Source organism: Phyllostomus discolor, chromosome 11 (genome assembly GCF_004126475.2).
Source record: "Phyllostomus discolor isolate MPI-MPIP mPhyDis1 chromosome 11, mPhyDis1.pri.v3, whole genome shotgun sequence".
Classification (NCBI taxonomy): domain Eukaryota; kingdom Metazoa; phylum Chordata; class Mammalia; order Chiroptera; family Phyllostomidae; genus Phyllostomus; species Phyllostomus discolor.
In genome coordinates, this window is record NC_040913.2 from 71,395,949 (window position 1) to 71,412,262 (window position 16,314).

The window sequence follows — 16,314 nt, forward strand, 5'->3', positions numbered from 1 at the left end:
GCTTACACAAGATAAGCCATACTGCAAGCTCCATTTGACCAGTATCTACAATATATGGAGAAGGGGACTGTTTGTTAGACACTAATTTGGGGAGAAGCTGCTCATGATCAGGCACCTCTTCGTGATGCTGCAATGCTAGATCAGTGCTGTGGAATTTAGATACTATCCCAGATATGCATGTGCGTGCATAGTGGGAAGCAAGCCTACGTTAGCGGAGTTTATCCTCAACAGAACAGATTCAAGTTTTCTAGCTCTGTACTGTCAGATGGAATGAGGCCTTGTAAACATGTGGAGTTACTGTTTATTCCCACTTCACCCATTTACTTCCAAAGGGTCAATTAATTCATTTTACAAATGCAAACCTTCAGTGAAAGGAGAAAGGATTGTTCTTCTAAAAATAAAAAAGGAAACTGAAGTAGAACTGAAAATGTATGAACCATGTGGAAGAGTCTCATCCGTTCCCATGTCATTAGCCAGTCATTTCCGTACTGGCGACTTCCGAGTCTTGTTGTTAGCCTCCCGTTTTCTCCACGTCTCCACTGGGGCATTCCAACTGCCTGCTGCCAGGTGACACTCACAGGGAGACAAGGGCTGCCCTGGGGCCACAAAAACCGCTGTTCAGGTTCCTAAGCCAGGGCTCAGTAGGAACTTAATACATTTTAAGTGAATGAATGCATGAATATTTAAGGTTTTTTTTTCAAGAAATCGTCAAGGTGATCTGTCCATGGGCAGTATTATTTGGTTTCTGAAATTTGGATTGGTTTTCCCTCACTTTGCAAACAGAACAGGGATCCTCTTGCTCCTCTGTGGGGTTCTTACTGAGGGAGTGTCCAAAGCTGTTTGTGATTAACCAGTGATCAGGTAGAGAAAGGAGAATTTCTGGCCATGAAAAATCTCTGTGAAGACCAAAGGAAGGAGAAGCCAATGTTCCAAGGACTGAGATCGATTTTGTGTTATTCCAGCAAAACACGAACCATCACCATTCTTCAGGCCCATCTGCCCTCCAGTGGGACATTGGCTGGTTTTGCACCACTGGAGAGGAGCCGTCTCTCACCCGCGTTGTGGGAGGATGGACTCTAGGGTCTTGTTCCTGACACTCTTCAGGAAGTTCAGGACGGCAGTTCCTCCTGTGCCCCTCTCTTCTAAGGCCTGAGGCGCCTCTGGGAGATGGCTTGGCTTCCTGCTCTTTGCTTTGGCTGCAGCTGTGACAAGGTATTTGGTCACCACGGTTATGTGGTAGCTGCGCAGCTCTGCCAGGGCCTCCACACACTGGTTATATGCAGTCAGAAGCTGGCCGTTTCCCGAGGACAGGACATGATGCCTCAGTGAAGGAGCTGCCTGCACCTCTTCTATGAAGGCCTTGTGAGAAGGAGGCATGTAGTCCCTCATTCTGAGCAGAAAGTCACCTGAAAGAAACAATCCAGAATGATGCCATAGCTCCACATGGGAAGATAAGAGAGCCTGTCTGCTTTTCCAAACATGAGTGCTGCGAAGACTGTTGCTGTCACTCTAACTATCCGATCTGCTTTGCTGGACCTTTTGCTCATAGACTTCAAAGACTCAAGTGCACACTCATGACTAGTGACAGGAGATGGGGAAGGGAGAAAGAAGCAAGCGCATCTCAGAAAACTGAGTTGGAACTAGATCGATCAGCCAGTGTATCAATGTTCATCATTTACAAAATGTGGGCCAAGTATCTTGCTAGTCACTATGAAAGAATAAATTATGAATGTAAAACATAAACCCTTAAACTAAGTAGCTAGATAGTTGGCTGAATTTTGTTTAAGTGCTTTGTTTTGGAGGGAGTGCTAAGGAAGAAGAAAGGAATAAAATTTATAAGAGCAAGAGGATAAAGAATGAGCAACTCTTTTAAGAGTGGCCTTTTGAAGTCAAGCTGTTTAAAAACCTAATTAAGAGATATTTATAGAAAGGGGAGATAGATAAATCATGTTTAGGAAAGCCACTATGTGATTAATGTTACGCATGGCCAGTCAAACACTGACGTCACCAAGTCAAACTCCACTAGAAGTTTTCTCAGTTCTAGAGAAGTGGCTTTTGTGGATGAGGCTGGACCCTAGGACACCAAGTTGTAGTGGGTTTTTTTCTAATTCATCTTGAAAACTATGTCCTATGCAGTGCTTTTGGCTGCTGTTAAACATTTGGCTCATGGCTGGCAGGCTTCTAAAATGGTTGGCCCTTCCCTCTTCTGGTCTAAATAGAATTGGCTTGGGGTTGTGCCATTTGTATGGGGAGGGGCTTTCGTGAAGGAGCCTAGATCCATTGTCAGCGATACCCACACTTATCAACAACACGTCACACCCTTCAAACTCCATAACTCTATCTCATTTTAGAGAAGGGAAGCCATTGCCTAAAGATCCAAACAAAATTGCAGTGAACGGCAGGAAATACAGCAATATTTTAAGAATTGGAAATGACACTCAGTATCCCGCGGAGATCTGATATTAATTGACAACACAACGTACAAGTATGGCAGGCACACAGTGTCCTGGTTAATTTGGAAAAGTAAGACTTCATGACACTTTAAGTTACACTTGGTTCTTATCATTTTGTAAAAGCACCTCTGTTCTTCTTCCTTGTTAAGGGAAAAAAAAGAAAGAGAAAAAGAAAAAGAAAAATATCTGACTCACCACTTTCCTTGCTATGGCGAACACCCAGGAACTCATCAAAGGCGTGAAGCACTGTGCTCTGAGCCGCGCTGCCTCCAGAGTACTTCAGGGGCTCTGAGGAGACCCCTTCGTATATCAACCCCACAGGCATTGCTGGGTTATCTTGCCATCTAAGCAAGAGTAAAAGTTAGAAGTGGGAGCTCGGAGTTAAGAGTGTATTTTCTGATATAGAAGCAGAGAGTGAGCAACAAAGAGAACACGATTTCAACAATAATCAAAGGCTGCATATCTTTGTAGGATGTGTACCTAATCATCATCTTCACCCAATTTCATAATGGGACATAGAATGCAACCCTTCCCCTACCTCGTTTAAAGGGCTTTTACAGACAAGTAAAGAACATGTAGAGAAGGATCCTCAGCATTGGTTTCACAGTGCATCCCTTTGGAAAGTCTGTTCATAAAGATGACGGACATCAGTACTGATTCACAGGAACAAATTGGGGACTCTGGAACAATCTTCTCTACCCCCGATAAAATAGTTTTGATGATAGAATAATTCCACAAGTAGAGATTTAAAGATACACACACACGTAACACATACAAACACATACATCTTTGCCCTTCCCTGAAATAGTTGTAACACTTGTCACATTAAACTATCATTTCTAAATGCTACCTGACTTCATGGGAATGCTTTTATCAAATGCTTTGTTGATAACAGGTATTGATAATAACGGTAGTGACAAAAAGAGCACAATACAACCCTACAGGGACCAGACGCTAAGTTCAGGGACATGTTAGAGGGCTGGAATAAAGGCTCTTCTTGGTCATGCTCAGAGTAAGTAGGTTTTTCTCTCCTCTCCTCTCTTTTCTTCTTTCCTTTCCTCTCTTCAGTCTTACTGATTCCATTTCTTCATCTTCTTCACTCTGGGACCACATTTCTTATCTCCCACTATTTTACTCATTTCCCTGTCTGATTTTATAGAGTCTTAAACAATCACAGAGTGTGCGTGGGTGGCTCCATTATGAGACAAAAGCAAAAGCACCAAGAACACATGTATTTGTACTTACAAATGCTTTACAGTTTATGAAGCAGCTTCACATTCATTTTCTCATGTGACCTCTTTTGAGTAGATCAAGGCAGGCATTTTTAAACCCATTTTACAGTTAAAGAAACAAAGATTTGAAGCAGTTAAGTTTCCCGGGCCATATTGCTTGGGAACAGGAGAACCAGAACTTAAATCGGAAGCTTGTAATTTTCTATTTTCATGTTCACAAAACCTGTACACGTGGATTTCTCCTTTTTCTAAGGAATAGAATCTTTTTCTCCTATTATCAGGAACAAATTACCATGTTGGTTGTTAACAGTTTAAATAACAGGCTTTAGTGATGTATTACCTTCTTCCCACAAATCTAAAATTGTATTCAAGAGATGGGAAACACCCAGTTTTTACAAAAGCCACAGAAACACCATTTGGCTTCCTGTTTTATGACCTTTTTCAAATAATTTCTCAGAAGCAGTAAATACTGCAAGAAGGTGTTTTTTATTTTTATTTTTTGGACGTGTGGCTGTTTTTGGTTAGCTATTTGATGGTTTTCTCTATGTGGATATCCAAGGGGCCTTTGCAGGTGAGATAATATCACTCGAGAAAGAAATGAGACACAGGAAGCAGCCAGGGGGACAAGTAGATCGAACAAAGGGAAGATTCTGGTGGTAAGATGTTGCTGCTAGGAAAGAGGGCTCTATTTTAAGCTGATATGGAATTTAATTGCATGTTTATTTGCGACTGTGAGCCTCAGCTTAGTTAACCTCTCTGAACCCCAACTTCCTCATTCAAGTAATGTAAGTGTCTACCTTATTGGATTGTTGTGAGAAGTAATGAAAATAACATTTGTTCAGTGCTTGGAACATATTATTAAGCATTCAATAAGTATCAGCTATTTTATGATATTATTCAGAATGATTTGGAATCCCTGTTTTCCCTTTCATTATTTTGTAACTTTATACAAACCCGTCTTAGTTCTCCTAATTTGTACTTACTCCCGAAAGCTGCTGCAAGAATTAAATGAGCTTCAGAGAGGTTTCGTGACTTGTCAGAGTTCAGAACACTTATCCAATAAAATTTCTAAACTACATTTTATGGGGAAGCAATATTGAAAACCTGACTGATACTGTGTGGTAATTGGACTGGATACCACACTTGTTCAGATTTTCTTTGTAATCCCATTGATGGTCTTACATAGTCATTTTGGTCTCCTTCACTAGTTTCTAGTTGGAACTAGTGGTTCATTACAACCACTTCTAAGTTTTGGACTCTCCCAGGGCTCAGTCCTGGAACCTCTCACTACTTGTACTTTCCAAGTGATCTTATCTAGCCTCACAGATTTAAAAACCTATTCTGACTGTTTACAAATGTGCTCCTACACCTGAACCACTCCCCTGCATTCCAGACTTATATATGACTATCTGCTAGACACCTCCATAGGAATGAACACATCCCAAACTGACCTCCTGATTTCCCCACCCTTTTGCCAAACTTGTTAGGAATGAACACGTCCCAAACTGACCTCCTGATTTCCCCACCTTTTTGCCAAATTTGTTCTGCCTCAACAGAAAAACTGGCAGTTACATCTTTTCAACAGATTGGGCCAAGAACCTTAGAATCCTCTTTGATTTTTGATTGACCTTTTTCTCTTCCATTCCATGTGCAATCCAATAGCAGATCCTTTCAACTTGACTGTCAGTCTATATCCAGAACCGGCCATTTCTCAAAGCCTCTACTGCTACCACCCTAGTTAAAGCTGCCGCCCTGAATTGCAGTAAAAGCTTCTTAAATTCTGTCCCAGCTTCCATTCTTGTTCTGAAATAATCTATTTTCTACTTAGAAGATAGAGTGATGATTTGAAACTTAAGACAGATCATGTCCCTCCTTTCAGTCTTGCCAGTGGTGTCCACCTCATTTAGAAAAGAAGCCAATAGGCCCCTGCATGATCCAGTCTTCCACTATCACGTGTGTCTTGCTCATTCCACCCAATATTTACTCGGTTCGTGCACTGCTGGCCCCTCAGCAGCTCCTCCTTCACGACATGCTGTCATGTCAGGGCCATCATAATTTCCTTTTGCTTGGGACAAGTATATAGGTGACTTACTCTTTACTTTCTTCAGGTATCTGCTTAAACATCCCTTAGACGTATGGCATTCCCAGATCATAATAAATAAAAACTTTGGCTACTACCCCACCACTCCATGATGCCCTGTATCCTACTTCACATTTCCTCATAGTGTTCATTGTTGTAACATGTCTTGTATGATACTTGCTCTTGTTATGTTTATTCCTTCATCTGCCTCCCCTTATTAAAACTTATGTAAGCTCCATAGAAATGAAGGTCATGGTTTGTTTTATTCCTTCATTTTCAACACCTAGAACTGTGCCTGGCATATGGTAAGCACTCATTAAATAGCTGATGAATGAGTGAATACAATTATAGTGTTCTATAATTATATATTACATATCTAGAATATGTATACCCAAGTGTACTTCTTAAAAAGACCTGGCCAGCTTAAAAGAGCCATCAAAAGCTTAAATGGCCAAGATATCGATCAGTCTCATTTTAGTGTTCCAACCTGAGGAAGACACACTGAAGCCACATAGAAGGTGACAGAAGAAATAACAGCATGAAAATCAAAAAAGTAAGAGAAAGGTACCTACTTTCAAAACCCATATATTCTCCTCCTATGATGACAATAGTCTGAGGAAGGAAAATTAAGTTTCTCTGAAGAACCCAAGGGTTGCTCAAAGATTGCTCCCATGAATTCTCAGGCCCAGACTGCTGTTTATGAAGGAAAGGAATTCTTTTTCTTTCAAATCTCTGTAGGCAAGACTATTTTTAGCCTTTCTTGTAGCATATTTCTAGCAAGCCCAATAAAAGCAGACATTTAAAAGGAAAGACAAAAAAAAAAGAAATGGGATGTCTTTTTTTTCCCCCACAGGGGATATTAACTTTCCTGAGAGATTTAATGTGAGTGGGAAATAAAGGGAATGTTTCATTAGCATATGAAATCTCTAAAGTCTCCTAAGTAAAAATGTTTTAAAAAGTAAACAAAAATAATAAATCAAACATAAGACAAATAAAGAACACAGGAGTAAATTTAGATTTTTCAGGACAACCCTATTGGGATTTGTCAACAATCCGGATGTTTTTGGTCATCCGCACTTATCAATACACTTAGGGTTTGGTACTGGTCACTTAGTTTAGCTACATGGGAAATATTTTGAGGGTAAGAAACAGAGGGGAGACATTTATGTAGATGACAGATAAAATGTGTCACTGACCTGGAACTTATTTTAATGAAAACAAAGTCACTTTCTGGTGCCCACTAATCGTGATAGGTAGAATTCCAAAAACATTGCCCCAAGCTCCCATTCTAATTCCCAGAACTGATGACATTATGAGATGTCATATCTGTCCATAATGATATATTATATAACAAGATAAAAGGACTTTGTGGATGTAATTAGGGCTACTAATCAGTTGACCTTAATATAGAGGGTCATTCTAGATTATCTAGGTGAGTTGAATCTAATCAATGACCTTAAAAGCAGAGACTTTTCTCTGACTCAGGGCAGAAGAGGAAGTCGGAGAGATGTGAAATACGAGCAGTATAGTAAGTGTCATTGCTGAGTCAGAGGAGCCCAGGTGACAAAATGCACAAAGCTTCTAGAAGCTGAGAGCATATCCTGACAGTCAGCATAGAGACAAACACCACAGTTTCAAAGCCACAAAGAATTAGATTGTACCAAAGACCTGAGTGAATTCTTTCCCAGACCTCCAGATAAGAGCTCAGCCCAGCAGATACCTTGACTTGGTCTTTTGACACCTTAAGCAGAGAATCAAGCTAGACTCACCCTGACTACTCACTTACAGAAGTGTGAGCTAATTAATGTGTGTAGTTTTAGGCTGCTAAGTTTGTGGTAACTTGTTGTGTTACAAGAAAAATCCAACACAAACTTAGAGAACAAAGTAAAGCACAAAGAGATTTTTCAGAATTAGATGCTTCCTAAATCCCAGCCTATTTTGAACTATTATCATATGAACTGTTAAAGGAACTTGTTTAAGAAAAAGAAGATCAACACTGAAATAGGGGATAGTCTGACAGTGACCAGAGGGGAGAGAAGAGGGAATTTCATGGGGGAATGGGTAGGGTTTACAGGAACAAATTCGGAGGACACATGGACAAAAACAAGGGGTGGGGGGTAATGGGGGAGCAGGGCGGAGGGTTGGGTGGACGGGCTGCAATGGGAGTAGGGGGGAGAAAACTGTACTTGAACAATGATTAAAATAAAAAAAAATTAAAAAAAAAGAAGATCAAAACTAGGACCAATAAAATGGCAATAAATACATATCTATCAACAATTGAATCTAAATAAACAAACCAAGCAAACAAGAACAGAGACAGAATCATTGATACAGAGAGCATTTTCATGGTTGCTAGATGGGAGGGGTGTGTGTGGGAATGGGTGAAGAGGTGAGGGGATTAAGAAGTACGAATAGGTAGTTACAGAATAGACATGGGGATGTAGAGTACAGTATAGGAAATGAAGCAGCCAAAGAACTTATACACACAGCCCAAAGACATGAAAAATGGTGTGGGAATTGCCTGAGGGAGTGGGGGTTGCTGGGTGGAGGGCGGTAAGGGGGAAAAATTGGGAGAACTGTAATAGCATAATCAATAAAATATAACTTGAGAAACATTCTTAAATGACCCTTTTTTCTTTTGTTGAATCCTACTGAAGCATATCTGCATGTTCTGCTTAATATTTGTTGCTAGAATCATTCCCATATTCAGATTTTGTCTTGACCCTGACTACATGAAAAACATACAGAGAGCAAGAAGAGCTCTATAGGACAATCTCTTTGGGGAGCATTTCAGGAGTGAAAGTCCAAATTGTGAAACACACTCCCAACTCTGTATCTGTCACCTTCCCTCCCCCCTGACCCCCCCCACCCCGTAAGCCAGGTACCTATTACCTTCAAGCTAATTCCATAGAAACCTTCCTGTCTTTTATGCTCTGCACCCTACTGTGAGGAATCCCCACCCAGGCCAGCTTCCCTTAGAGAGGGAGGTCACTTCCTCATACTCTACACCTAAGCAATCTACAGAAAATAATTAGTACATGTTGTCATTTTATTTTTGCACCAATGGATTATACCACTAAATCAATACATTTATTTATGTTGGTTGTTTGGCATGTTTCTTGTTGCATTCAGACACAGCTTTATATGCTTTCTATCAATAACACTCCAGTCATCTCCTAGTTGTACATATGGCACTCTGGATAGTATCGATTGCACATTTTTATCTCATCCATCCACTACCTGCACCTTTCACTTTTCACCATTAAAAAACAAACAGGCAAACTCAATTTCTTACAGTGAATAGGAAAATGATCTCATTAAAGCATGCCAATGTATGATGACTGTAATATAAAAAACACATCTAGGAGTAGAGTTCTGTTTTTGGAGAAATTACAGGTCATGTTGTTGTAGGAAAAACTCACTACTTTTTGCGACACAGTAAAGAATTACTACAGATCAGCAAGTCGATTAGCATGCAAGCAAAATTTATCAGTGATACAGTCTCATGGAAGAGCATGGGCCTAGCCACGGTGGGGTTGAAAAGGCATAGGCTCGGGTGGCAAAAAGCACCAGGTCCTTTGTTCTGAGAACTTATATAGACGGCAGGATGAAGTGAAGGAGTTACGTATTGATTGGTGGGTTACGGTGTCATCAGCTTCCTGTGGGGGATGTGACTACTCAAATGTAGGTATGAGTGGGGGTCTTTTTCCCCCCAAATTCTTATCTTGCTCCAGACCATATTTGGTCATCTTGTTGTAAAACAGATGTGTGACAGGAGGCAGTTAATTAAAATTGAGGCACTTACCCAGAGTTATTTATGGGCTCTTTCTGTAAGCATTAGGAACCCCCTTGTAAAATAGATCATGACCAGAGGCAGGCAATTAACCAAAGCTGTTTTATGGGCCTTTCCTTTGGGCACTGTGAACCCCTTCTTCATCCCCTTTCTAGACCTTGGGATGAACACACAGTTTCAAAGGCTCTCTCCAGATGGTGGAAACGGAACACACAGAATTTCAAGGACTGCCCTCCTCCTGGGTCAGCGTGGTGTTTCCCATGATGTTTGAACACCACAACATTGTGACACCAGGCTCAGGACGGCTGAGTCAGTGGGTGAGACATGCCTCCCTTCTCCTCCCGGCCTTGGTTTACTCCCTATCCTACCTAACAATGTGACAAGAGAGCACACAGGAATATGAGAAAATGGTTTGGGGTAGCTGTTTTAGGAATGTTGTAAGAAAGCTTTCAAGCTCCTGTCTATGCCTCTGTCTGTCTCGGTAACAAGGGAATATAAATGACCTTTGTGGGTGGCATATCTGTTTTTTTTCCTGTCTGTCATCTAGGTGGTGTTCTAAGAAAGGTAAATACAAATAACTCTAAAAGGATAACCTGAAGACAATTACTCTACACTTAAATATTCAACCTTTTAATGTCATTTGCCATGCAGATGGTAACCTTCCTGTTCTAGCCAAGAGTGGATCCAGGGGATTACTCTGCTAACAAGAGTTCCTTGGTGTGTTTCTTGCGCTAGGAAGCTTATGTCAGTTTCTACCCCCATAAATTTGGAAAACGTTACAGAGACCTCATGCAGGGAAACAGTTGAACTATACTTACCCAGAGAGAAAGATCCGGATGACTGCATAAAATATGTCTGGATCTACATAATCTGGAGGAACAATCAAAATTTGAACTTTACTACAGGCCAAAAAAGGCAATTGGTTACACGTGTATGGGCCCTGCTGTGCTCCTGGGGCTGCCTCTCTATCTGATCTGCTCGGAAACCTGGAATGAAGCAACAAGCCAGAGGTGGATGGAATGTAGTTGCCCTCGCTGGCGCTCGCAGAACTTTTAAACTATTCCAAATGCTGCCCTTTTCTATTTGCGGTACTTCCCCTTGCTGCACTTAACAACAAAAGACAGAGATCAAGGCCATCTTTTTTACAAAATAGTGATTTAAACAGATGATGTTCGAGAGACTATGGGAAGGGGAAATGAGAAGGTGGAGAGAAAGAATCACCTCTCACAAGGCTTTCCCCAGAGAGGAAACCAAAGCCGTCAGTGCTCAAGTGGAGTTCCGCGTGTCAACAAAGGACAGTGGAGTGGACAGTCTCTTACCCAGAGAGGGTCACACCAGGTCAAATACTGATCCATTTCGCTCCTTGTTTTGCTGCATTCATAAACTGTGCAGCTATGTTGGATCTAAGCTAATGCTTAGGGAAAACTGATTTCACTAGTTTCTGAAATGTATATAAGAAAGCAGGTTTTTCACAATTGTACTGAATTTGTTTTTACCAACTTTTGAAGGCTACTCCCTTCCTTCATATAATAGGGCCCCTCTGTGACCAAGCATATTTCTTTTATCCATTTTCCTTTCTGTCTCTTTGTTTCTAAGAGAAAAAAATAACGTATTTTTTATGATACCTAAATAATCACATCTCTACACCATCAGTTTTCCTTTTCTCTCGCCTCACCTACTCGCTCTCCATCTCTATCTCCATCTCCAGCCCTCGGACTCTGTCTTCTCTGAGGCCCCACGGCCTCAGCTGATGAATGTCTTCCTTGAGCCTCAGGGTGTCCCATTGCTCCCTAATGCTGTCACCTTCTCTCTGCTCTTCTGTGACAATGCTCTTCTGGGCTTTTTTCTGGGTGTTATTTCTGGGTCTTACCCATTTGGTGCTCTGTTCCCACAAAAATGCTAAGTATTATGTGCAGACTTTTCTGAAGCAGTAATGACTGGAAAGAATTCAAAATTTTACCCAATCTACCATATTTAATGAAGGAAAATCAAACAATCATTTCCATAGATGTAAAATGATTCCGATGTAAAAAATTTCAATATACATTTAAAAAATTCATTCCTGATACAGACAAATAAACAAAACATTTTAGCTAATTAGGATTTGGAGGGCTCATCCTTGAACTGATCGGAGGAATTCATAGAAAGTCTATAATACACATTATATTTAATGTTGAAATATTAAAAATAAGTCTTTTAAAACATGAAACAGAGCAAGGATCAGCACTTCCATTCAATACTGTGTTAGGAGTCCTAGCAAGAAGAATAAGAAACAGAAATTAAAAAAAAATAAAAGTTATAAGTAGCATAAATGAAGAAACGAAAGAACATTATTCTTAAGTTATATAATTTCTACATAGAAAACCCACATAACCTATACATCATTATTATTTATGTACACACAAATGTACAGTAATTATGCATACATAATTATTAGAATACTAAGAGTGCTTATCAAGGTTCTAAACTCAAGGTTAATATTCAAATATCAATTTTATCCTGTAAACAAGCAACAGTCAGTAGTTAAATCAAAGATATTGTATTCACTAAGAACAAAAATATAAAGTAACTATAAATAAAACTGAACCTATTTAAGTCTTTTGAAAGAAATTAAAGACAATTTTCAAAGTTGATGAAAAGTTTGTCCATTTCAAGAAAGTCAAGAAAATTCAGTATCTGTCTCTAAGAGAAGAAACGTACCTAAGGAAGATGCTTCTATCTGAGTAAACTTCAAGCTGGATGACAGAAGAATATGCGCTCGCGTGAAGACGCGGTGTGGGGCGGCTTGTCCAGGGACTTCCGTCAGTGCTAGGGTTTGTGCTAACCCTGCCTCTCCACCTGCCTTGACCATGAGACAGAAGGACTGGGTATAATATAAAAATCATGCATTTCTTTCCAAATTAATGTGTAGATGTCATGCAAATTGAGCAAAATTGCTAACAAAGATTTTGAAGTAAAATTTGACAAGCTGATTCTAATAGTTTATGAGAAAGGCAAAGGCTCAGGATAAGATAAAGAAGAACAAAGTGAGGGGGTTTTCTATACTTGGAAATGAGAAATACTATGAAGCTATAGTTCTTAAGACAAATGATATTGGTTAAGGAAAAATAAATAGGCAATGAAACAGAATAGAGGGCCTGGAAACAGGTCTAGTCATTTAAGAAAATCTGGTATAAGAATTAGCTAATACTGCACATAAGTGATTATTCACAGAAGGGAAATTGAATTTATTTCCTACGTTATACTACACACAAATAATAATATGTGAACTAAGGGCTGAGACATGAAAGACAAAACAGCAATTTCAAAGAAAATACAGGAAAACATATTTATGACCTATGATTTTAAAGTATCTCACACAAGACCTCCTATAAAACCAGACTTTTCTGAAAGAGATAACAGAAACTTTGACTATATTTAGATTAAAAATTTCTGCTTTCAAAAGTCATAATAAGGTGAGCCACAACAATTATACCACATATAACTAACAAAAATTATGCTCAAGAGTATACAAAAGCTCATAAAAATCCACAGGTAAAAGATAAAAAGACCAGCCCTGGCTGGTGTAGCTCAGTGGATTGAGCGCGGGCTGCAAACCAAAGTGTTGCAGGTTCGATTCCCAGTCAGGGTACATGCCTGGGTTGCAGGCCATGACCCCTAGCAACCACACATTGATGTTTCTCTCTCTCTCTCTTTCTCCCTCCCTTCCCTCTCTAAAAAAATACATAAATAAAATCTTAAAAAATACATAAAAAGACCATTAGAGAAATAAGGAAAGATGTGCATTTAACAAAAAAGGGACAAATGGTGAGTGCACACCACTCATAGAAAGAGAAAGACAGGTAACGCATGAAAATCAGGGACATGCAGGACATTATTACCATTGTGGAATAAGAGTTTCTACTGTCTTCCCCCCACGAATGCTGATTTAGATAGTCACCCGTGGACAAGAGAGCCTTTGTGCAAGTCCAAGACACCAGCAAAGAAGCTCCAGCACACCACTGGAGTAAAAACTGTCCAAGACTGAGTGCCCCGAAGAGGGTGAGAAGAACATTTCACTTTACCTACCTCACCTGTCCCACAAGGAGACACGTCTCAGGGTCAAAGGAGACCTCACTGGTCTGTGTGATTTGTCCCACAAGGAAAAGTGAGAGCATGTGAATGAGTGCCCGGCTTCCCCAGCTGCATGGAATGCTTCCAGAGACCCGCTTCTCTCTCACCCCATCCAGAACACTGCAGTGAGCCATGTGACTGAAAGCACTGGTGGGTAGAAAGTGGCTGTGAGAGTGTCAGGGCTCCTGGAGGACAGTAAAGGAATGCAGGTCCTACTGACCACCGCATGGGTTCCATCAAGACACCCACCCACAAGCTACTGGAGATGCCACACCTGCAGATCCCCCCAACTGGCCCATGGGCACCCCAAGTGTTCAGAGTGTTTCACCCACACACCCACTCTGTGGCTATTTCTTTGTGTACATAATGAGGACAGCAAGAATGAACAGAAGTTCACTACACTGAGGACAGTGTAGAGAAGGTAGAACAAGGTTGGAAGCGATGTGCTCTGTGGTTTCAAACTACCCTACAAATCCACAGAAATGAAAACAATATGATGTCAGCAGAAGGACAGACACACAGATCGACAGAACAGAAGTGAGAGCCCAGAAGTACACCTCCCCTCCACATCCACACTCATATGGATAACTGATGTATGGCCAAGAAGTCAAGGATGTACAATAGAGAAAAAACCATTTGTTTCTTCAATGAACGGTGCTGGAAAAACTGGACAGCCACAGGGGTCAAAAAATGAGACTAAACCACTATCTTACACCATACTAAAAAATTAATTGAAAATGCATTAAGGGTTTGAATGCAAGACCTGAAGCCATGAAATTTATAGAAAATAAAACAGGCCGTAAGCTCTCTGACAGGTCTTAGCAATATTTTAGCCAATCTGACTTCAAAAGCAAGGGAAACAAAAGCAACAATTTAACGAAGGAAATCAGCATCAAAACAAAAAGGCAACCTACTGAATGGGAGAAGATATCTGCAAATCATGTAGCTGCTAAGGAGTTAGTATTCAAATATATAAAAAGCTCATACAACGCAGCAACAACAAAAAATTATCCCACTTTAAAAAGGGCAGAAGATCTGAATAGGCATTTTTACAAAGACACACATGGCCAACAGGTATATGAAAAGAGGTTCAACATCACTAATGATTAGAGGAAGGCAAATGAAAACCATGAGATATCACCTCACACTGTGAGCATAGCCATTATCAAAAAGACAAGAAGTAACAAGTGTTAGAAAGATGTGCAGAAAGGGAACCCTGGTATTCTGCCGGTGGGGACGTAAATTGGTGCAGCCACTAGGGAAAACAGAATGGAGATCCCTCAAAAAATTAAGAATAGAACTACCATATGATCCAACTATTCCACTTATGCGTATTTATCTGAAGAATACAACGTGACTAATTTGAAAAGATCACTCTGTTCATTGCAGCATTATTTACAATAGCCAAGATACGGAAACTACCTAAGTGCCCCAAGGAGCCCCTCTGTGAGGGTGGCTCTGTTGCAGCCAGATTTCGGCACATGAGGGAGAAATTTGATGACATTGGAACAAGGAGGACTGTGAAAGGGGATCTGATTGTACATGAGCACCGGCTACCCCATGTGTTACTGCTACAGCTGGGAAGGACTTTCTTCAAACCACATGGTGGTGAATTTAACTCAGGAGAAGATGAAGGACTAAAATGTTCAAAGACAGAGATAAGATGGAGTCCCGCAAGACTGGGTCACAGATGTAGGCATTGGTGACTGGTGGGGACCAAGTTTTGAATCTCCAAGTATCCATATATTCCTGCATGTATTATAAAACTGAAAGAAAATAAGTTACTTTTAGTTCAACTTCAAAAGAAAGCCTTGTTTGCAGTCCCTGAAAGTGACAAGCTGGCAGCCACACCATTGTTTGAATTGTCTGACAATGTACCAAGATTGGGACCTATCATCTCGAGTCTCCCTCAGCTTTTGAGCAGCTCTCTATATAACTGAATTCCCGCACAGCGGAGAAGTAAAAGAAGCTATCTCTGTGGGCACAGCTGGGTACAGTGTAGAATAAACATGATAGAAACATTTGTTTTTGTCTTATCTCTTCCCCAACCACTAAGCTGTCATCTGCTTTCTATTGTTTGAGTAGTAAAGTTGATAGGAACTAAATAGCGGTGTAAACATGTGTGATAATGTTTAATTTGCTTTTGTGTCTATGCATACATTTTGTACATTAAAGAAAGTGGACTATTTTCTATTTATATTTTTTAATTTCTCATCAAACTTGAAAAATTCTTACAAAAAAAGGAACAGGACCACAAAAACATTTGTGCAAACTGACAGGTCATTCCCCAATAGTATGGCAGCAATCAGTTACCATAAAACGAAGCGAATACACCAGCACCATCTGAGATATTGGCCAGCCTCCAGGCCCTTTGCCCCCACAGATAGCCCTCAACCTGGGTAGCCCCCTCACCGTGCATTTGTCCTAAGGTTCTGGTGATATCCTGAATGGAGAGTCTCAGTTGCTCCAGGGCTTGGAGCAGGGAGTCCTGGCTGGCCTGCAGGATGGCATTCACTCCTTGAACAAGTGCCTGGGGAGAAGATTCATTAACGCAATTCATTAGCATTCAGTATGGTCCAATGAGGTGGAGTGAGTGGGGCATCAGCGGTATGGGAATCGGGGAAAGGGCACCCCTGTCACTGC

The 16,314-nt window shown here is 40.6% G+C and overlaps 1 protein-coding gene and 1 pseudogene across 2 annotated transcripts in view; one reads left to right on the top strand and one right to left on the bottom strand.

Moving 5' to 3' along the window:
* Nucleotides 1-281: 281 nt before the first annotated feature.
* IDO2 (indoleamine 2,3-dioxygenase 2) overlaps nucleotides 282-16,314 on the bottom strand; it is a 49,509-nt gene continuing 33,476 nt past the window's right edge. For both annotated transcript variants that reach the window (XM_028526746.2, XM_036011577.1), the window contains 4 exons: nucleotides 16,084-16,201; nucleotides 10,377-10,428; nucleotides 2,649-2,797; nucleotides 282-1,406 (listed from right to left, as the gene is read on the bottom strand). In XM_028526746.2, the coding sequence (XP_028382547.1) occupies nucleotides 1,051-1,406; nucleotides 2,649-2,797; nucleotides 10,377-10,428; nucleotides 16,084-16,201 (675 nt within the window). In that variant the 3' untranslated portion in view covers nucleotides 282-1,050. The remainder of the gene's footprint in view (nucleotides 1,407-2,648; nucleotides 2,798-10,376; nucleotides 10,429-16,083; nucleotides 16,202-16,314) is intronic.
* LOC114508788 lies at nucleotides 15,033-15,703 on the top strand (annotated as a pseudogene).